The sequence below is a fragment of the Mixophyes fleayi genome, chromosome 1, assembly GCF_038048845.1.
Source record: "Mixophyes fleayi isolate aMixFle1 chromosome 1, aMixFle1.hap1, whole genome shotgun sequence".
Taxonomy (NCBI): Eukaryota; Metazoa; Chordata; class Amphibia; order Anura; family Limnodynastidae; genus Mixophyes; species Mixophyes fleayi.
This window is the reverse complement of record NC_134402.1, coordinates 268169419-268192821: the sequence shown is the minus strand read 5'-3', so window position 1 is coordinate 268192821 and position 23403 is coordinate 268169419. Positions and strand designations below refer to the sequence as shown.

The following is a 23403-nucleotide window of genomic DNA, read 5'->3' as shown; positions in this document are numbered from 1 at the left end:
CAGATTCAAATCTGTAGGCTGCTTTGGCTTCCCCCTCCTGCCACAGAGCTTCATGCAACCTCTTCCACTTCTCATTTGTGCAAAATAAATAAATGTATTCTACCCATTTGTTATGCTGCAAGATATACTGCATATCCACTACCCTTAGCCTCAAACTTGATCTGCCATGTAATGAATTGCAGAGAGAAAGTTTTTCCTCTCTTCATACAAGTCTTTTACAAACTGATGCTTTTAGTTGTTTATGGAAGGTAATATCCATTACTTTTTTCCATCTAGGAAAAGTCTCTTTTCTACCAAAAGGCAGCATGAGGAATCTAATATTTTTTAAGTTTATCCTACAGCTGTAAGGTATGTGAGTAACATTCCATGAACATTGTACATTCTTTTTCATTCCACTTCTACGTTCTCCCACGCAATTTTCCTTCACTCTTGAACCGCAATATGTCTTTCTTTTACAACTTATGTGATTGATACAAAAAGTGGACTAAATTTGGAAACCCCTGGGTAAATAAGGGACACCAAGCATATTGAAAGTAAGATATTCCACACAGGTGTGGCTTATTTGCTAATTAGGAAGTAACATCCCAGCCTCTTCAGGGTTATCTATAAAATTGCTGGGCTGCCCCATTTTCCTTTTATTTTGGCTAACAGGCTGTAAGTGGGAACTTCACTGACTGAAAGATGGATGGGTGATTTATGGGGCACCTTAGGCAGGAGCTTTAGTGGTGATTACAGCTCGACTTGTTAATGTTTCACAGGCAACATTATCTAAGGTAAAGGTTAGCAGGGAACTTTAAGTGAAAACATCATCAGCAAGGAGAAATTGTGGGCAGAAGCACATACTCCAACTTGTGGTATTCACGCATAAAATTAACAGGCTTAATTAAAGACTGTTTGACAAGGACTCCACATGGCAGGATAACATAGTCTGCATAGTTGCAGACTTATGATATCCTGCAATGCACATTTGTGCGTTCAGTTGTGCAAAGAGCACTGGTAATGGAATGCCAAGCAGTGGTGGAAGGTTGTATAGTCAGATGAATCGTCCTTCACAATGTTCTCTATAAATAGAATGCAGGTGTGGTTAGCATTGCTGACTCATTTGGCAACTATGAATATCTTAATAATACGATTTTTAAATAATGATTTGTTGAAATGGAAGTGCCTGAATATATATGATCTATGTTATGTTTATTTTTTTATTAGTAATGTAAAACATTTTGAGGTTTTAGTAGGCTACTACCACAGATGATGATTCTGAAGCATTACCAAACAGAACCAACACTTTGCCTGTGTACCATTACCAGAAGAAGGATAGGGCAGGTTGTGGAATTTTTTTAAGGGGAGTAGTATCTACAGCTCAATGTTAGAAAAAAACAGATAACAAAGTCCCAACAAAACACAGTGCCAGTGTCACTCCTTTAGTACCCAATTCTTTGTGTGGCCAGTCCTATGTGTACAATTAAACTAATGTGCCTGATAATTGAGATATTTCTACTCAGGAAACATAGTAGACCTGTCCCTGGAAACTTATATATAATGATAAAAAGTGTGCAGCAGAATGTCCTTAAGAAAATCCAAGCTTTATTCAGCTTAAGTGGAATGACTAAAAAGCATATAATTAGATGCAACATGATATGTTTGACAATAAAATCAGCTACTGCAACAAATGTGCATAGTCCTATACATGCTTATCTTGTGTAGAACATGCATAACACCTATATTAACTATTTTATATGTGGTTTTCTACAGTTCTTAACAAATAAAACTGGGAACTCAGAAACTATCAAATTACGAAGAAAGCTTTTTCAGATGCATAGTGTGTACTAGTGGTTACAATTATATACTTTTATTGGAAAACATTATGTTATTAGTATGACTAGAATCCCTAGCTTTGACTAGGTAGGATGGAAACATACAAATGTAGACATATTTGATGAGGGAAATTAAACTGCTTGTTATGTTATGGAAGGTCAGCTAGACATGATATCAAATGCTATATTTCAGATTGTGGGCTACATAATGGAGAATAAAAGTAGGCTTTTCAACTGACAACTTTTCTCCTGTTTTTTTTTTTTTTCCTTTCAACGTTGATATGATAAAATAACATAAGTTGTGAAAAGTTTTGCAGGAATTCATAGATGTTGTACCAGTAACTACACATCCATTAATGGAATAGGACGGCAGCCAATTGTTATTGTATCTTAGCATATACAAATATGTTCCCCAGACATCATTGTTGAATCACTGTGCACTTTCATAATTCCATATGGAGATACTGCTCTTTTATTTACATCTCCATTACAAAATCATTACAGAATCAGCGATAGTCTGACTTGCTTTTAATACTGGATGCAGGTCTTTGTTTGCCATAAAATATGTCAAATGAGAAATTTCTATATTTACAGCATTATAAGACCCGGGACATTGGATAGGTGAAAAAAATTCTTCTATTGAACTGTACGCTCCAGTATCCAGTATAAACAGAAATTGAAGTTTAATGTATAATCCAGAGGAAGAAGAGTATGGAATGTGAAAATAAAATGTTATTAAAAACTTAATGATTAGCTCATATTTTTAATTAGAAAATTAAGAAAAAGGTGATTTGTTTTGCCTTCACTTTCAGAATTTGTCATGATTATAGTTTTCCCTACAGTCACTTTTCGCATCAATAATTAAGCAATTTTGATTTTAAAGTTAGAAAATAACTATTTGCTGAGTTTCACACGGAGGATAAAAACAACTGAATTAATAAGTTGGACTTATTGTTTCTTTTAGATACTTATTGGACTAAGTGGACTTTTGACTATAAATGGTTAATGCTTTCAGGACACTAGACTTTGGTTGAAATTACAATTTTTGTACCAGTGTAGTTTACACGTTGCCTTAAAGAGTATAATTTCCACATCTATAAAGCTTTTATTTAATTATTTTTAATTACATTTGAATATGCAGTCATTACCTCTTTCTCTTTCCATTGTTCTCTCCTTTCTCTCATTGAGATTAATTTCCTTCTCAACCACAGAAGTCATATGTTTGATAGAAAAAAATCTGTACATTCATGTTATACATTTCCTAATCGATGGGCTTTCCCAAAGCCCCGATCTATCCTGCAAAATGATATATATACTGTATATATCTCAACTGAACATGAGTAGAAAAAGAGGTTTTAAAGTTTCACTCAATCCTAATTGTGTTACTATTTGCTTTGTTCACCAATCACTCTGATCCTCCTAGCAGGGGGACAAGACCCAGAGAAAGAAGCTAGCCAAGTCTATAGATAAAACGATAATGAATTTTGCTTTCAAGGCAAAAGACGGTGCAGTCTATAAAAGAATAAAAACAGGAATAAAAGTACAGTATCTTTAACCTGCAGATGCATTGTACCTTTGTAAAGTTCGTACTGTGTAACAAAAAGAGGAAATCACTGTGATGTTCCAAAAGGCTTTGTAATTTTATGACACTAGACTTTGAAAAAGGTCAGTGCTTAAAGACTCCAAAACTCTAAAATATATGTCAATTTATTCAGAATAGGTAAAGTGGAGGGTGCATTGTTTTCTAATGACAAGAAAAATCTGTTATTGTGAGAAGTCTTCTTTTTTTGTATTTTTTTTTTATTCTTATATGTATATCTTTGTTATTTTTATTATGTTTCTGTAACAGAGTTGCTCTTTAGACTTGGCAAAGAGGAAGACGTCAGGAGCAGTACTCCAAAGAAAAATATAGGAGAGAACGTACAGCGCACAATGCAGAAGGTAATTTTGTTAGCAGCAGATAATTCAGGACATTGTCCAGGCATGTTGAATTTAAAGAATATATTTTTTATTATAGTGCAAATACTACTAGCTGGTTGTTTGCCCTCCAGCTGGTACAAATTCATCCATGATTTGTTTTCCTTCTGTGAGGGTAACACTACAGAAAATTACCGTGATTTCTGTAACGACTAAAGTCTCATGCAGATTTATGTGTGCACACCTACACAATTTACTTTCAGATATTTGCTCCTCATCTGTCATAACCATCTGTTGAAAAGATTGTGACTGCACACTCCATAGAGATCTATGGACACTACTGGTCGTGAGTGCATACCCACTTCTACATTTGCCCGACATCGTTCCATTCTTGATAGTGCTTTTTAGTCCATCTCTAAACTCAAACCAAATGATACAATGTGTTTTGGTACGATAAAACATGACCTTGGGAGCGTACACACTAATGCGATAACGGACCCGAGTCATTTATCATGTGATTGGCACGATAATTGGTGGGAAATCTGTATTCTGTATCCAGCTTTAAGCTAGGTACACACTATAAAAAAAAATTCCCGATGCAATATTTTTAAATATTTTACCAACAACTGAAATTCCCGATCAGCATGCCAATTAATGTGTACACACTTACATGATTTACCTTCATCTGTCATAACCATCTGCTGAAAGGATTGTTATTCTGTAAACTTTATGGAGAACTGCCTACACTGCTGGTCGTGAGTGCACACACACTGCAGAATTGCACAACATAGTTCCATAGTTTATAAAGATTTTTAGTTATAAAATCAAATGATACTATTTGCTTTGGTGCGATAAATCATGATCTTGGGAACGTACACACTAATGCAGTATCGGACCTAACAGCCATTTATTGTGTGATTGGCACAATAATCGGTTGAAAAACCTGTAGTGTTTGCCCAGCCTTAGAGTTTAATTCCCTTTTAGATAATGCAGTTGTCATATTTGAATGTCACAACATTGCCTTTCTTTATGAGTTTCATTACAAAAAAAAAACAGGTTGCTTTCAAGTCTATGAACACGTAGTATGTTATTTACTGATACCTAGTGAGTGCAGGGGAGCCTGAGCAGTGCAACATATTCTGAGGTCATATAGGATTAGTTGCAAAACTGTTCCCATCTAACTTTGATCAAAGTGAGAGAAGAAACTTTTATCATTAGTCCTATGGTGGATATTAGTGGCTCTGTAGTGAATACGCCATGCATTCTTTGAAGCTCCACACTGGTTTAAAGGCAACACCACTACTTGAAATGTTGTCACCCTCTTTTTATTATTATCCATAGCACATAACATGATACATGAAGAACAAAATACAAAGACCAGACATACTGAATGAATAAAAAATACTGGCAACATGGTAATGCAGATTCATTCATTTATTTATTGAATCATAAAAGTAAAGCGCTCATCGGCCTCAGAATTTTATTGTGAAATGAGGGCATTTGTCAAGATTAAGCTAGAGATTTCTTGTGCTTACAATAGTCATACCTGGAATGAATAGGGTAATGTAAAGATCGTATTGAATTCTATTTTCTGAGGTGATGTGTGTAATTATGTTGATTGCATATGTCTCAAGGGTTACATGCTTCACTTTTATCATTCAATACATTTATAAGGGAGGGATACCCTAAGTGAACCGCTGCTCTTGCATCAGAGTTAAGGAGTGCAGGTCTGTTATTTATATTTATTTACTAGATCCATTTATTTGGGGAGCAGTGAGTTAGAGTGATTATAGCAATCCGTGAGAGGTGGGCCAAATAAAACAGTACTAGGGAAGCAGGGAAAGAGGTAGAGAGGGTAATGAAATATTAGGAGAACACAAGGAATGAGGGCCCTGCTCGTGAGAGCTTACATCCTGAAGGAAAGTTGAGACACAAATAGGGTGGTAAAGACTGGAGGTGAAAGCCGGGACAAGGGACAAGTCTCTGCACTCATCTTATCATCTCACCCTACAACCCGTCCACTCGACCCTATTCCCTCTCAACTACACTGCTCTTTCTCATCCACTGCATGCCCACCTCTAACTCACCTTTTCAACCTGTCTCTCTCCCCTGGCACATTTCCATCCTCTTTTAAACATGCTCTCAACTCACCTATTCTAATGAAACCATCTCTCGATACAGCCTCTCTCTCCAACTACCGCCCTATTTCTCTCCTCCCCTTGCCCTCCAAACTACTTGAATAATTAGTGTACATACACGTGTCTCACTTTCTCTCCTCTCATTCCATTCTCGACTCTCTGCATTCAGGCTTCCGCCCCCAACATTTCACTAAAACTGCTCTCACAAAAGTGACCAATGATCTACTTACTGCAAAATCTAATGGTAATTTCTCCATACTCATTCTCCTGGACCTCTCTGCTGCTTTTGATACTGTCGATCACCCTCTTTTCCTACACACCCTTCACTCCATTGGCTTTCGTGACACAGTTCTTTCCTGGTTCACTTCCTACCTATCGAACCACTCCTTTAGTGTTTCTACCTCTCGCACATCCTCCCCTACACTTCCACTATCTGTTAGGGTCCCATAAGGCTCTGTTCTTGGCCCTTTACTTTTTTCATTGTACACCTCTTCTCTTTGGGCACTAATTCGCTCATTCGGCCTCCAATGCCACCTCTGCGCTGATGACACCCAAATCTATATCTCTTCCCCTGACCTCTCTCATTCTATATCTCATATAACCAACATGTCTAAAACAGAACTTATTATCTTCCCTCCTGCCAGAGTCACCACCTGACCTCAAATATCCCTCACTGTCAATAACACCACAATTTCCTCAGTCTCCCAAGCATTGGTGTCTTGGTCCAGGAGTCTTGGTGTCACACTTGACTCCGCCCTCTGCTTTATTCCTCACATCCAGACTCTCTCCCAGTCCTGTCGACTCCACCTTAAACACATTGCCAGAATATGCCCTTTTCTTACTCAACATGCTACCATGCTTTTATCCATTCTCTCATCATCTCCCATCTTGACTTTTGCAGCCTCCTTCTATCTGGCATTCCTGACACCCATATATCCACACATCAATCCATCCTAAATGCAATACTGATCTTCCTCTGTCACCATTCCACATCTGCTGCACCACTTTGCAAATCCTTACACTGGCTCCCTGTGTCCTCCAGAATCAAATTCAAATTACTCACCCTTACCTACAAAGCCCTCAACAACAACACCCCTGCATACATCTGAAATGTCATATCAAAATACTTTCCCTCCCACCCTCTTAAATCTACCTCTAACCTGCGCCTTGTCTCGTCTCTGATAACCACCTTTCACTCCCGCCTACAAGACGTCTCCCATGCTGCTCCCCACTTATGGAATTCCCTACTACGCTCAATCAGACTTTCCCATGGCCTTCAAATTTTTAGATGCTCTTTGAAAGCCCATCTCTTTTATAAAGGTGACCTTATCCTGAATAACACTATTCACACTAATGCACCCTCACAACTATCCCAGTCTCCACTCTGAGCCACACTTGCTTCTCTTGTTTCAGCTGTGCCCTCTTCCCTTTAGAATATAAGATCTCTAATGAGCAGGGTCCTCCATACCCTTTGTTTTCATGTCTTCATTCATTTTGTCTACCTTGTCTGTTCTTGTTTTACGTATGTCTTGTTTTATGTGGGAGCGCAAACTTCTCAATATACCCCAATTTATCAAGAAAGCATTTGTCTGGGCTGGTATTTCCCTATTATTTGTTCACTGAAGTAACCTGAGCTCAGTTAATTTGATATAAAAGGTTTTTTTTATACATCAATATTTCATTGATGCAGGTTTAGTCAGTGAACAACAAGTGGGAACCTAAATTCATAGGCACTCCCACATACAATTAACATAACAAAGAATATCACAATGCAAAAGCTATAACACTCAATATCATATGTTAAAACTCCATTCTTTTTACCACTTTGGTGTTCACAATGAAGATGGAAACAACAATATGTCCTTTCTTTGGTAGGTAATACTGTGGTTAATGTCCACTTCTTATATCTCCAGTTAGTATCATGGAAAGGCAAAAAGGAAATAAACATAATATAGTGCAATATGTATGTTCTGTTGTAAAGCACTCCACTGTGAAGTGATACCTCCTTTTTCTCATACGTCCAATTGGGGGACACTGCTTTACATAGGGGTATAGTAGGTGGTACCAGAAGTCCAGGCACTTTAACAGTTAAATCTGTGAGTGACACTCCACCCCTGCTATACCGCTCCCACAGGATGAGATATTCAGTTTAGTTTTAGTGCCTCAGGAGTCGGGCATGTTTCCAGGGCTCCTGCCCTGGCTTTAATTTTATTTAATGTTATTTGTTTTTGTTTTTTTCTACAGGGGGGGAAATGCTGGGCTCAGGGATTCCTCCCAGGGGGTGGATAGTCTGTGGCCTTCCTCCACCCCGGTCCCTGAGCCGGGGTGAGTAGCTTTGATTGCTATCTCACCCCCAGCGTTTCCGGCTATTCATTTTTACATTTCCCGGCAAAAGCGACCAAGACCGCAGCACACCGACAGATGCTGCTGTCGCGTCCCCTCCCTCCTAGGCAATGAGCATTGCCAGCAAGGAGGAGGGCCAGAGCTGTGGAGTAAGCGGGGACAGCCATTGGCCAGAGGAAGAGCAGGTCCTGGAACTTCTGTCCTACTTCCTGGCGACAGCATGCAGAGTTCAACGCCATTCCCACACTGTGTATAAAGGAACGCTGCTGTGCCCTTCATACTGGACAGGTTTTTACCTTTCTTATGCACTCTATCTGCAATGTGATTGTCCTTAAGAGTGTTTGTGTGCGTGAGGCTCTGTTTGTGGATCACTGTTTAGCATTACAATTATATCTGTCTTGAAAGATCTATACATTGTACTGTTTGCTAGTATACACTTAAGGGGTTACTGGATATTATTATTATTATTATTATTATTATTATCATTTATTTGTTAGGCGCCACAAGGTTTCCGCAGCGCCGCACATAGTACAAACAGTAGACTATACAGGGTATAACAGTACAGAACAATAAACAAAAAGTACCAATACTTCAGAAACTCCAGGCAGGCAGATGCAATAGACACGGAGCAGAAGAACGGGTAAGGAGACAGGAGGGAAGAGGGCCCTGCTCATTCAAGCTTACATCCTAAGGGAGGGTTGACAGACCAGGCACAAGAGGAGCCGGTTGAGGCAATGGGAGAGAGGGGAGAATGAGCGGAGGAGATAGGGGTTAAGTGGATGTGTGGTAGGCTTTGAGAAAGAGGTGAGTTTTGAGTGCACGTTTGAAGGAGCACAGAGTGGGAGAGAGGCGGATGGAGCGAGGGAGGTCATTCCAGTGAAGGGGGGCTGCACGGGAAAAGTCCTGGATTCTGGAATGGGAAGAGGTGATCAGAGTGGAGGAGAGGCGACGGTCATTGGCCGAGCGCAGGGAGTGGGCGGGAGTGTGAATGGAGTTATAAGGGGCAGTAGAGTGGGAGAGAGCCTTGTAAGTGGTGGTGAGGAGTTTGAAAATAATTCTGTAGGGGAAGGGGAGCCAGTGAAGGGCAAGGCAGAGAGGGGAGGCAGAGGAGGAGCGGCGTGAGAGGTAGATGAGTCTTGCGGCCGCGTTGAGTATAGAGCGGAGGGGGGAGAGACGAGAGTGGGGGAGGCCGGTGAGGAGGAGGTTGCAGTAATCCATGCGGGAGATGATGAGTGCGTGTATGATGGCTTTGGTGACCTCCTGAGAGAGAAAGGGACGGATGCGGGCGATGTTGCGTAGTTGGAAGCGACAGGCTTGGGCAAGGGAATGAATGTGGGGGGCAAAAGAGAGAGAGGAGTCAAGGCTGACACCCAAGCAGTGGGGTTGGGTGACAGAGGAGATGGTAGTGTTGTTAACGACAATGGAGAGGTCATGGTGGGATGGGTGGTTGGGAGGAGGAAAGACAATGAGTTCAGTTTTGGAAATGTTGATTTTGAGAAAGCGCTCCGACATCCAGGAGGAGATGGCGGAGAGGCAGTCAGATACCTGAGCGAGGAGGGTGGGGGAAAGATCAGGTGAAGAGATGTAGAGTTGAATGTCGTCAGCATAAAGGTGATACTGAAGGCCAAAAGAGGAGATGAGAGCACCAAGGGAGGAAGTATAGAAGGAAAAGAGTAGAGGGCCAAGAACGGAGCCCTGCGGGACTCCTACAGCGAGAGGGTAGGGGGAGGAGGAAGAACCAGACATGGATACAGAGAAGGAGCGGTTAGTGAGGTAAGAGGTGAACCAGGCGTGGACAGAACCAGAGAGGCAGAGAGAGAGTAGAGTTTGCAGCAGGAGGGGGTGGGCCACGGTGTCGAAGGCTGCGGAGAGGTCAAGGAGGATGAGTAGGGAAAAGTGACCTTTGGATTTGGGCGATAGGAGATCATTAGTAACCTTGGCCAGGGCAGTCTCGGTAGAGTGGAGGGGGCGGTAGCCGGATTGGAGAGGGTCAAGGAGGGAATTGTCCGAGAGGTGTCTGGTTAGGCGGCTACAGACAATCCGCTCAAGTAATTTAGAGGCATAGGGGAGACGAGAGAGAGGGCGATAATTGGCAAGAGATGTGGGGTCGAGATTGGGTTTCTTGAGGATAGGAGAGATGAGAGCGTGTTTAAATGAGAAGGGTACTACCCCAGAGGAGAGTGATAGGTTGAAAAGGTGTGTGAGGTAGGAGCAGGCAGTGGGAGAAAGAGAGCGAAGAGGTGAGAGGGGATGGGATCGAGAGGGCAGGTAGAGGGTGGAGAGGACTGAATGAGAGAGTGAACTTCTTCACCTGTTGTAGGGCAGAAGGAGCACCAGAGTTGGGTGTTAATGGGAGGTGAAGCAAAGAGGGAGAAGGGGAGGAGGAGATGTTCAGTCTGATGGCCTCAATTTTGGATGAGAAAAAGGTGGCAAAGTCAGAAGCGGAGAGGGAAGACGGGACAGAAGGAGGTGGGGGGGAGAGTAGGGAGCTGAAGGTGGCAAAGAGGCGGCGGGGATTGGAGGACTGAGAAGAAATGAGGGACTTAAAGAAGGATTGTTTGGCGAGGGAGAGGGCGGAGCAGAAAGAAGAGAGGATGAATTTAAAGTGAAGGAAGTCGGCCAGGGAACGAGATTTCCTCCAGAGGCGTTCAGCAGTGCGAGAGCACTTTTGAAGGAAGCGGATGAGTTTTGAGTGCCAGGGCTGGGGAATGATGCGGCGCCTGCTGACGGTAGAGGCCGGAGCGACAACGTCCAGGGCAGTAGTGAGGGAGAGATTGTAGCGAGAGGACGCCTGGTCAGGACAGACCAGGGAGGTAAGGGGTGATAGGAGAGTTTCAAGAGAGGAGGAGAAAGAGGTAGGGTCAATAGCGTCAAGGTTGCGCCTGGTGAGGGTTGCCTTGGGCAAGGAAGGAGCAGGTGAGGAGGACAGAGTGAAGGAGAGGAGATGGTGGTCAGAGAATGGGAAGGGAGAGTTGGAGAAGTCAGAGAGATCACAGAGATGAGAGAAGACAAGGTCAAGGGAGTGACCAAGACAGTGGGTGGGGGAAGAGGTCCACTGAGTGAGGCCTAGGGAGGAGGAGAGGGCGAGAAATTTGATGGTGGCGGGGTCAGAACAGTTGTCAATAGGAATATTAAAGTCACCAAATATGATGGAGGGAAGGTCGGAGGAAAGGTAATGGGGGAGCCATGCAGCGAAGTTGTCAAGGAAAAGGGAGGTGGGGCCGGTAGATGACGGAGACACGGAGGTGGATGGGGGAGAAGAGCTGGATGGAGTGTACTTCAAAGGAAGAGAAGGAGAGGGAAGGTAAAGTAGAAATGACCCGGAAAGGAGGAGGTCCAGGATATATGCTTAAAACACATCCTGGACCCTTGTAAATATATTTATTGTGTGTGTAATTCCTGCATTTTCCCAAAAAATAAAAATAAATAAATACATTTTTCCATTATATTCTCTGTGAAAGAGTATATATATATTGATATTGTTTACCGTACTCACATTGGGTTTTAAAAAATTTTCACCTTGACTGCAAAGGGGACCTCTAAAAAGGGGACTGCTGTAGGGTCTGTGATGCATTACAATTGTGCTAAATGTAAAGAAAAATTGTCTTGTGGACTGTCTAACCCAGAGGCCCTGTGTACAGCTTGTGAGGCACAAATCCGGGATCATAGCCAGACCCAGTCTGCCTCCAGGTCCGTGGATGAACCTCCTTGGCTGCGTCCTTTAACTTCAACGTTATTGGAGCTCACAAGGGTAATGTCTCACCATGAGGTAAGCCAACCTTCTACTTCTGTTTCTGCACTACACATGTCAGATACAGAGTTAGGACTGTCCTCTTTTGGGGCATCCCAATTAAAATCCTCTTTAGCACAATCCCTTGTGGTTTCGGCCCGGGGTTTAGTTACGGCCACTTCCTCACTGGAACGCCTACTGATTGCGACTAAGAGACCGTCTCATAAGCGTCAGGTCTCTCAGGAAGCTTTGGATTTTATGTCCACTTCAGAGGTGTCATCAGAGGAAGAAATAGAGGTTCACCGAGATTCAGGGCAGGAGGATTTGACCAGTGTGGAAGATTTGTCCACAGTGCAGATTGTAGAGGACCTGCTGTTGGGGTGTTCGCCAGACTTTAGGCTTCACCAACCCAGAGGTATCCCGGGAAGCTGGTTTTTCTATGTTTAAAAGACAGATGAAACAACTTATTTCCTTTCCTCCTGCGGCTCAATTAATGGAAATTATTTCAGGCGCCTGGAAAAAGCCCGGTCGGCCTTTTACCAGGCCAGCAAAATTTAAAACTCTCTACCCTCTTTCAGCTGAAGATTGTGACGAATGGAAGGCACTTCCAAGGGTGGACCCTCCCATAGCTAGGTTGACTAGAACAACCACTTTACCAGTTGAGGGAGTTGTTTTCCTCAAGGATGCCACAGACAATTTTTTTTATTTTTTTTTGCTTTGGTAGGCTTATGAAGCAGCTGGTAGTATTTTTAGGCCGGCCATGTCCATGGTCTGGGTCAATAAGGCTATCCAAGCATGGGCAGAGCAGTTGTCAAAGACTCTCCGGGATGGAGCCCCTAGTGACGAATTAATGGTGCTCTCTGATCATATTAGAGAGGCTTCGGAGTTTGTAGGGCAGGCTACATTGGATGTCAATTCTCTCCCTGCTAAGCTCTCGGCATTAGTTATAGCAGCAAGTCGTTCTCTATAGTTGCGTTCTTGGTCTGCGGACGCGTATTCCAAACGCACCTTGAAGGCGGTTTCTTTTGATGATGCCTCTCTCTTTGGAGCTAGATTACACCAGCTCATTTCGGAGGCTACAGGAGGTAAAAGCCCTTTCTTGTCTGTCTCTCAGACCAGGCCTAGACAGCCTAGGTTTTGGTCCTTTCGCCCCTTCCAGAGATCCAGAGAATCCCCTGCTAGGGGGCAGTCAAATTCCCCCGCTAGGGGAGGGTTCCGTATAGGCCGGGGTCCCTCACGTAGGGGACATCCTAAGCCGACACAGTCTGCTTCATCATGACGTGACCTCCATACACAAAACTGTGGTGGGGGCACGTCTTTCGGGACAGATGACTGGAATCATCGTTAGACCCATAGATCAGGGGCTTTGTCATGAGGGGGTACGTCATAGACTTTCTTCAGTTTCCTCGTTGCAAGGCTCTGCAGTCAACGATCCAGAACTTGCTAGACTCGGGTGTCTTCTTTCCAGTTCCGCCATTGGAAAGAGGTTTGGAGTTTTACTCAAAACTTTTCCTAGTCCCAAAGCCAGACGGTTCTTTCAGACCAATTTTAATTTTAAAGTCTCTGAACTTACAAGTCAGAGTCAGGAGATTCAAGATGGAATCTCTCAGATCAGTGATTGCAGCTATGGAACAGGGAGAGTTTTTAGCTTCCATAGATATAAAGGACGGTTACCTGCACATTCCCTTTTGGCAGGGCCATCAATGCTTACTTCGCTTTGCAGTAATGGAAAATCATTTCCAATTCAGGCCGTTACCCTTCGGTCTAGCGACTGCCCTGAGGTTATTTACAAGGGTGATGGCAGTTATGGCGGCGCTTCTCCGCTTTCAGGGGATTACGGTAATTCCTTACTTGGACGACCTTCTGTTAAAGGCTCCATTGGCTCTGGTCCTGTCACAACGCATTCAGTTGACCAGATCCTTCCTAGAGGAGCATGGTTGGATAATCAACCTGCTAAAGTCATTCCTAATCCCATCGCAGAGGATGCAGTTTCTAGGGTTAGATTTCGAAACCAGGTGTCAGAAAGTGTTCCTCCCGGAAGCCAAGATCCTTTCTGCCCAGTCCAGGATTAGAGACCTCTTTGATATGCGTCAGGTGTCCCTGCTACGGACAATGGTGTCAGTCTTCGAAGCAGTGCCTTATGCACAGTTCCATTCTGGGGCTCTGCAGTTGGAAATCCTGTGCAAGTAGTCAGGTTCTCATTTAGATCTGGACAGGCAAGTGATCATTCCATCATCTCAGGTCTGCCTGTCCCTCACTTGGTGACTGATCAGGTCATATTTGTCCCGGGGACGATCTCTTCAGACCTGGAATTGGACCATTGTCACCATAGACGCAAGTCTGTCTGGTTGGGTGGTCTCACTGCAACCCTCAGATTCCAGGGTCAGTGGGACCCGCTGAAGTCAGCTCTTCCCATAAATGTGTTGGAGCTACGAGCTATATACAGGATGCTGGTTCATGCTCAGGTGTTTCTGCGTGGAAAGCCGATCAGGGTCCAGTCGGACAATGCAATGGCAGTAGCTTATCTCAGTCATCATGGAGGTACACGCAGGGCAATGAGCAAAGTGAACAGGATAATGCTGTGGGTAGAGAAATACATTCCATTTATATCGGCTATATTCGTTACAGGTGTAGACAACTGGGAGGCCGATTATCTCAGCCGAAACAGAGTTCATCCGGGAGAATGGTCCCTTCATCCGGAGGTCTTCGATCTCCTATTTCAACGTTGGGATTGTCCAGAAGTAGATCTGATGGCCTCGCGGTTGAACTTCAAGGTTCCTCTCTTGTGCTCAAAGACCAGGTACCCCACAGCGGGATTCGTGGATGCTCTAGTGCTCTTTTGGCGGTTTCATTTAATTTACCTATTCCCACCCCTTCCTATGATCCCGAAGGTTCTCAAGAAACTGAAGAGTAAACAGGTGAAGGCCATTTTGGTGGCTCTGGGACTGGGCGTGATGAGCCTGGTAGTCAGGCCTGCAAGGAATGGTAGTAGAACCTCTGTTCAGACTGCCTCTTAGGCCAGACTTAGTCACTCATCGTCCCCTTCGGTGCCACTCGTTAGATCGGCTGACTTAACGGCGTGGCTATTGAAACCATGATTCTGAAGGCTAGGGGTTTTCTACTAAAGTAGTTAAGACCATGATCAAGGCCAGGAAGCCTTCATCAGGTGCTAATTATTACAGATCATGGAAGACTTATGCTTTATGGTGTAAATCACCTAATTTTCACACTTTCCGTTTCAAGCTCTCTAGGTTGCTGGCCTTTCTTCAAGCGGGCTTGGACAAAGAGTTGCGCTTAGCCTTGTGGAAATCTCAGGTTTCAGCGTAGTCCATTTATTTCCAGCGTAAACTGGCCTCCCTCCCGGAAGTTCATACTTTCTTAAAGGGGCCACTTCATATTTTGCCTCCATATGTTCATCGTGTCGAGCCATGGGATTTGAATTTGGTTCTCCAGGCTTTGATTAAGGATCCTTTTGAGCCTTTACAGTCAGTGGACCTTTGTTTCCTTACTTGGAAGGTGGCTTTTCTTTTGGCGGTGTCTTCATCACGCCAAGTTTCTGAGTTGGGGGCTTTATCTTGTTCTCCCCCCTTTTTCATTTTTCATGAAGACAGGGCGGTACTTCGCACCAAGCCCTCTTTTGTCCCTAAGGTTGTTTCTGTTTTAATTTAAATCAGGAAATCTTGTCCCTTATTTTCCTCAAAGTACTAGGTCACAGGATCAATCTTTATGTTTTTGGATGTAGTCAGGGCTCTTGTGTGCTATGTGGACTGCACAGCTAGTTTGAGCAAAACCACACGTCTTTTTGTGCTTTATGACGTAAAGAAGAGAGTTTGGCCTGCTTCTAAGGTCTCTTTAGCTCAATGGATTTCCTCCACCATCAAGCTAGCTTATTCGAGGTCAGATAGACAGTTGCCAGGAGGTTTGTCAGCTCATTCCACTAGGACTGTGGGTACTTCCTGGGCGACATGTCACGAAGCTTCTGCTGCGCAGCTGTGCCGGGCGGCTACGTGGACGCGTCTGTTCACACCTTTGTGAAATTCTCTAGGTTACAGGGCTTTGCATCACAGGATGCCAGCTTTGGCCGTAGGGTTCTGTGTGCAGCCGTGTCAGAGCAGTCCCTCCCTTAGGGGGCAGCTTTGGTAGGTCCCCTATGTATAGCAGTGTCCACAAAATGGATGTATGAGAAGATAGGATTTTTGTACTCACCATAAAATCCCTTTCTTGTAGTCCATTGGGGGACACTGCGCGCCCACCGTTGCTCTGAATGTTGTATGGTTGACTGTGTGGTTTGGATTAACTAACTTAGTTTGGGCTTTGTTAGACATAATATGAATATCCTTCCTGTGGGAATTTAACTGTTTAAGTGCCTGTACTCCTATTATCACCTACTATACCGCTAAGTATAGCAGTGTCGCCCAATGGACTACGAGAAAGGGATTTTACGATGAGTACAAAAATCACACTTTAGTGTGACACTTATACACTTTAGTGTATAAATAAAAGATAAAATAGTTTGTGTGTATAAACTCCACAGAAAACAATCGTCCAGGTGTACCCCTGTCCTCATTACACTTTCTTGAGTCCTGCTCAGTGTAGCATGCATATATATATATATATATATATATATATATATATATATATATCCTATTTAGAATATTTTCCAGGTCTTCATCTGTTCCAGCCCATAAGAGGGTCAGCTGGATCAGAACTCCTCAAGTCTTTTTCTCCTGGAGGGAAGCCAAGAGAATGGATAACCTGGCAAACTACCTTTTTATTAAATGATTTATATCATATAAAAAGGCAAGTGCACAATAAAAAAAAAACTCCTGGTGCTCATGAGGCAAGTTTACCTACCAAACATAATTGTTATATCATAGTGAAAAACTTGATGTGATCCTAGGGTGAGAGACTTTCCTCCACATGACTCCTTTAAAGTGTCAGATAAAAGATATTTGGTCAATCCAAACTGCAGCCTCCAATGCTATTCACCCTTTCAGATCTTTATCAAGGCATCACAGCCATTTTTTGTATTATTTTGGTCTCTCCGTGATACAAATTTGGAGATGTAAGAATTGGACATTAATCACAGGATTATCTAGCAAAGAATGGACATTGTATTATTGTTTGTATCTTCATTGTGAACCCTCAAGTGGTAAATTGAACATAGTTTTAACATATGATACTGACTGTTATAGTTTTTGTTTTGTGCTATGCTTTGTTATTGTTATTAAAAATGTTGAACTGTAAACTGTGTTTATTCTATTCTCAGAAGTGAGCATTAGAACAGACTACGTAAAAAAAAAATTGTGTACAGTTACTTTTCACTAAACACAAATCACTTATCTAATATAACATACTGTGTCTTCCATTTATCTGAGGATTATGTCGTGGTAGAAATACAGTAATTTACAGCAAATGATTTGATTGCTTGTACTCCTAACAAATGCCATATGGCCAGGTAATGAATGCTGTCATCTTGTTATTATGGCACGACAAACATCATGTTAAAATAATAACACACTGAACAGGATATGCTCACTTTCATTTACGTGAAGGTGGAGTGAGTAATTGGAATCATTTGAGTGCTGCAGTTTGGAATGTCACCCAGTTTGTTCTAAGTTATCATCTTTATATCCCATCTCTAATTTTATTTGCCAGGTATAAATTTTAATTTCTGCTGATATAAAGTGCTACATTGCTAAGAATGGGTCTAAGCCCAGAAGGCATGTTCTATTTCCTTTTAATCATCTTGACTGACTTGTAGTGTATAACATTATGCAGATAGAAACAGAAAACATTCAGATGAATTTAAAATACCAATAGCTTAAGGGGGACAGTGCTGTGGGTGGATAATTCATGTAGTTTTGAGGGATGCGCTGCCACAATATCAAAGAATATATTGTGTCAGGGTTTATTTCAGGGATAGTAGGTTTCTTTTTAAACATGTTCATTATCACTCCTGGTCCATATAAGTAATGTATCCAAGACAGACAAAGACGTGTATGACTTTTTATTCCTATGCTGCTTATTTTGTTGAAGAAAGGTCTCAATGTTTTAGCATTCCTATGAGTGCCTGTTGAACACACAGGCAAAAACTTTGTGGGAGAACTAAAAGCAGCAGCGTGCAGTCACATTAAACCTAAGCTTATCTGTGTTTTTTATGTAATGTAAATTTGTTCATTGTCTTCAATTTAATATGTTTTTGTTTTGCTTAAAAGTGCGCTAAATGTGTAGCGGTGCTAGTGATGTATGATGTGCAAATGGAAGAGTGAGATTTATTTTAAGTAGAAATTGTTGTAGATCGGAGATTTGCAAGCAGGGCCCACTTACCTTTTTTGTCTGTCAATACAAAATCTTATTTTAATACTGTGTTTGTTACCAAGTGATGCAGAATATGCTGGTGCTATATAAACAAACATTGCTATAATATAGCAACAGACACATTTTACTTTACAAACACCTGCATTGTGAGATGTAACATAGTTATTGAGGTTAAAAAAAGACACCAGTCCATCAAGTTCAACCTATTTTGGATCTCATGCGCTCCCTTTCTTATATTTGAATTTGATACAAATGGAGCAGCCATTAATCTGTTTCAATCGGGTAAAATCCCTCCTGACCGAATATTGCAGTCGTTTTTCTCCCTGAATCCACTACTATCCTTCATTTTAATTAACAGTGTAGCCCTGGATACCCCTTTCCGCTAAAAAAAAGAATAACCCTTTCTTAAACATATCCGTTGAATCAGCCATCACAAACTTCCCTGTACATAGTAATCATATATATAATATATATAATCTCTTAGACACCTCTTTTCTAAAGTAAACATGCCTAAACTGGCTAACCTTCTCTCATAACTTAATGATTCCATACGCTTTATCAATTCTGTCGCCCTCCTCTGAAGCCTAAGTATATATTTAACATGTCATGTGTCCTGGATTGGGATGTGTATAATTGAATTGAAAAACAAAAATTAGTATCCTTATTTTGCTGGTGGAGCTTTTGGCCTTCCTGAAATGTATACAATAAGTAATAATAACATAAGAAGGGCTTGCAAATCCTAATTTCTCTATGATTTGTACTAGGTAATCTATTTGGAAAAAAGATTGACTGAATTAGAGATTGACTCGAAAAGACTAAAGGAAGTTAATGAAGAGTTAACAAAACAAAATAACTTCTTGAAGACATCCATTAATTGCCTTAAAAAAAATGTAGATTTAAGAGAGCAAAAGATGCGGGAGATGGATTTTGACATTTTGGAGGTAAATAAAGCCAGGGAGGCTCTAGAGAGGAAGAAAGATGACCTGAGCAGAGAAGTCGCATCCCTGAAAAGGAAACTGGCAGACAGTAACAAGCTAAAAAATGAAAACCGAGACCTAGTAAGGCAAGTTCAGGCCTTAAAACACACACTGGACACTGCAGCGTTGGAACCTGTTATTAAAGAAGTGAATAAGCAAGGCCGCAGAAAGGAATTAGGAACAAAGGTTAAACAAAAAGAAGCCAGAAAGATATCCCTGAGACGTCACCAAGCTTATCTTAATCAATCTATCAAGGTTATGAGCAGCGTGTTTGAGAACTTCAGCAAAGACGGCTGGGAGGATTTGAGTGAAGACAGGTACGGCTCTCATTAACTTTGCTCTGTGGAGGGGACAGTATGCATATGCAAAGCACAGGCAAATGGAGATTGAATTTCAACTACTGTCGATTTGGTATTCAGAAAAAAATGCTGTCAGATCCTTTGAAATATCTTGGGAGGTCTTGTTCTGAGCTTATTGACTGAAATTTGCATGCAAAATTAGCCACAACTGTATGAGCAGTTGAATAGGTGCCAGGAAGCCCAAAAGAAGGCAATGCTTGATTTCTTCCAGTGATGCTATTTTCATGCAGTCATGAGGCTTGAAATTGACAGTTTGGCAGGTTGATTTAATTTGCTGGCCCTTTGCATATTCACCACTGACAGTTAAGGATTCCCAGGCAAGCCTACGAAGTCCATTTAGTTATCTTGTGACATGTCGATCCTGGAGGACAAGCTGCTCCCCCCCCCCCCTTAATTTAGTTAGATAAATTTTAAATGACCCATTTCAGCTTGCTACCAGATGTCTACAAGCTGTTTAACATCCCTTAAATTAAGACCCATCCACACTAATTATTTCATGTATGTTTTATGCACAGTCTTTGTACTATCTTTAATTGAACGTTGCATAAAAAAAATCCTATTTTCTGCTTCAAGTTAGAGCTGTTGCTTCATGTTTTCCGTATAATACTTGAATTGTAGAGATATTTTATTTCCTTTGTCACATATATTGAAACATAAGATTTTACCAATAGCTTAAATGTTTTGATAATGTGTCTTAGCCTGAACAAGAAGATTATATTGTCTGGCTGAATAAATGGTTTTGTCTGTGTATCCAAGAAGTCAGTGGCTTATTTACCAGCAGAAGGATTATACTCTTTGGCTGCTTATAGCTGTTGGTCCCCCAGTTAGTGTTAAAGCCCTGTTATGCAGAGAAGAAATTATATGTGGGGCAGCTGCTTATCAGTAGATTGTAAGCTATTTACATTTTGTACTTTTCTCATGTTTTAACTGGTTATATGGAAAAAGACCTACTACTCACTTTCCTACTATATTGCTTATTTGCAAATAGTGAAATTGAATTAGGTTGAGAGAATCACAAATTTGCAAACTTCAAACCACCGAAAGTTGGCCATGGTGATCTGCTTGTTAAGAGATTAACAACCATGCAATCTTGTCCGCTGTTGACACAATGCAAATACATTCATCAGCCAACCACATTTTGAAACCTACTCTATTAAATTTGTTCACTATTTAAGTAAGAAGATCCAATTTTAATGGGCCCAAACAGACACAATAAATTTATCTGCATTTGTTCTAAATCTATGAAATTAGCTGATTAAATCACCATGTGTATATCCATCTTAAATTGTACAAAGCTGTCTGGGTAATAAATCCCATACCTGTATAAAGTAAAAGATTCTTAGAAAACTGCTGTACAGTACAATGGCAGTACTGTCTATTCACCTTATGGACTTATGTTCTTAAAGTGTCTTATTTAGAAGCTGGTCCACATGTAGTTAGTAATACTTTTCTATTTTGTGATTCAGTGATGCTGAAAGTGAATCTTCTGAGAGTTTGGGACAGGTGATTGTGCAATCAGCGCAGACTACAAGTTCATCTGCAGAGGAATCCAGTGCTGTGGAAGGAAGTAATACGAAGGCAATTTGGAGGAAACCTGTCAGAAGTGGAAATCATAAAGTAAGTTGGTTTCAGAGAATTACATTATATATGTAAAGACTAAAAATTGGCTTACTCAACTTTATTACATTGATGCCTAGTAGCATGGCAGGCTTTATTCCTCTAAATCTGGCTTGCAAAATGTAAAAAATAAAATCATCTAGATTGTTTACGTTTTTAAAACATTTTGTAGCACTTTAAAGATATATCTCATTAAACTTTTTTTAATAAGTTAAATGGAATAACAGGTAGCATTGATAACCAAATTCAGTAATGATTCATATTTAAAAGCACTTGTTTATAAATGTGAATTGTTTATATTTACTATTTAAGTTAAATTTGGGTTATTAATATTATATTTTAACATGTGTTAATCATATTTTATTTTCTGTCCCACCACTACATTTAATCCAAATATTAAGTAATGAATGTATACAAATATTCTTATTTTCTATGATGGTGCTAGTAAGTTTGCTTACAGCGCTAGCTATCTAGTAACAGCCATTGCTTGCTTTCTATTTAACATAATCACTTTATCTGGACCCAGAGCCCTCTTGTTAATCTGATTGAGGTATGAGAAGGTCCCAATACTATAGCTTTGGGGTAAGGCCTGTTACAGATGTGCGTAACCTTTTTTGGTCATGGACCACATGGCCTAATGCAGGGGTGCGTAACCCTATTTTGGGCCACAATTTACACTTGAGTTGAAAAAAAAATGTAAAGTACATTGAATGTAACATTGTCAAAATGTCGCAGTGGGAATAGAAATGTGAGAAATTGTGCCCCCTGTGCCATGTAGTGGGCATGTTCACATCCTATAAGGGGTCTCTGCACATAAACACATTTGTCCCCCTCACCTTTGTAAGAATTATCTTCCCCATCCCTACCCTGTGACACTTTTCCCCCCTCTGTAGCAACACTTTCCCCCTCACTTCTCTAGTAACACACTTCTCTCTAAGAACAGAAGTTTGCACAGGCAGAGGGGAGGACTTGGACAGAGCGAATGATAGATGCCCTGATGTGCTTCCTTTTGCAGAGCAGTGCTGAATAAAGTTTTTTTTTTTTTTTTTTTTAATGCTGAGTGAGATTTTTGTATTGGGATAAGGAGGTGGAGAGGGTGCGTTTTCAGGAGCGTTCCTTTATATGTGGAGGGGCACACATGCATTTGCACTTTGCATAAGGAGTACTTGTTTGCAGCAGCTCAGAGCTTCTGTAGATCGGTTCTGGTTCTATGCTTTTAATGAGACAAAACAGTTCCCACACACCATACACTGTGGAATATAAATAAATAATTAGACACTGGGCAACATCTCCAAATTCTTAAACCGTACTAGAAAGAAAGGGTTTCCACTATAGCAGCAAGGATGGGGTCCTTCTGTTGTAGTGAAAAATAGGCCCAGGCTTTATTGGGAGAAGGTGTTACCAACATAGCATAATTCAACCTCTCTCCCAGAAGTTATAAACCCCTGACTGAAAATCACTGGAGCTCTTCCCAACCCCCTGGGCTGTAGAGGCCGGAGTGATTAACATGTTTGGAACCCAAGTGACAACTTTGCTGCCTCAGTGGTCCCAGTATAATGGGTAAGGCGTTCCTTACATTCACCGACATGTGTAGTACAATTGAAAAATAGATTTTTATGAGAATTTTAGTATTATGCGTTGTGAAACACACTTGACATGATGCAGAGTGTTTCCTTGAAGAGTCGATGTGTACTGCATGAATGTCATACCAAGTTAAATGTTAATTTTATGCTTGCTTCATCTCATGGTTGCATGCAGTACTAGCAACAGAAGTAAAATTATGTTACACATAAGTAAATAACTTTAAATGTCCATTATGTCACATGTGTAGTTTTAGTTAATGAATTATTGCATTTGAAATTCAATTTCATGGTATGCACACAGCAATAGTACTTATCAGCAGGGTATTTGTACAGGAGCTAAATTAAATTAAATGCCCTTGTGATGGTAAATATAATAGCTGAATTCATGGTCTGCTATGGTTAGTTTAATTCTAACTTGAGCTGTATTACTATTTTGAATTAACATATTAAGTTTATGTAATTGGTTAATGGAAATATTGGTAATTTGAATCAAATTGCATTTTTGCTAATGAGAGACCTGTAGATCATATTGTGTTGTTTCTGATCTAAAGTCTCTGTTCACAGTACCAGTGTTATACAATCATTAAAAATAAGGGTTTACTTT

The 23403-nt window shown here is 41.2% G+C and overlaps 1 protein-coding gene across 2 annotated transcripts in view; it reads left to right on the top strand.

Moving 5' to 3' along the window:
- The window catches only part of CNTLN (centlein), a 185564-nt gene that overhangs the window by 107036 nt on the left and 55125 nt on the right, over window positions 1-23403 (top strand). For both annotated transcript variants that reach the window (XM_075210868.1, XM_075210870.1), the window contains exons 15-17: window positions 3664-3755; window positions 19028-19557; window positions 21066-21216. In XM_075210868.1, coding sequence (XP_075066969.1) covers window positions 3664-3755; window positions 19028-19557; window positions 21066-21216 — 773 coding nt within the window. The remainder of the gene's footprint in view (window positions 1-3663; window positions 3756-19027; window positions 19558-21065; window positions 21217-23403) is intronic.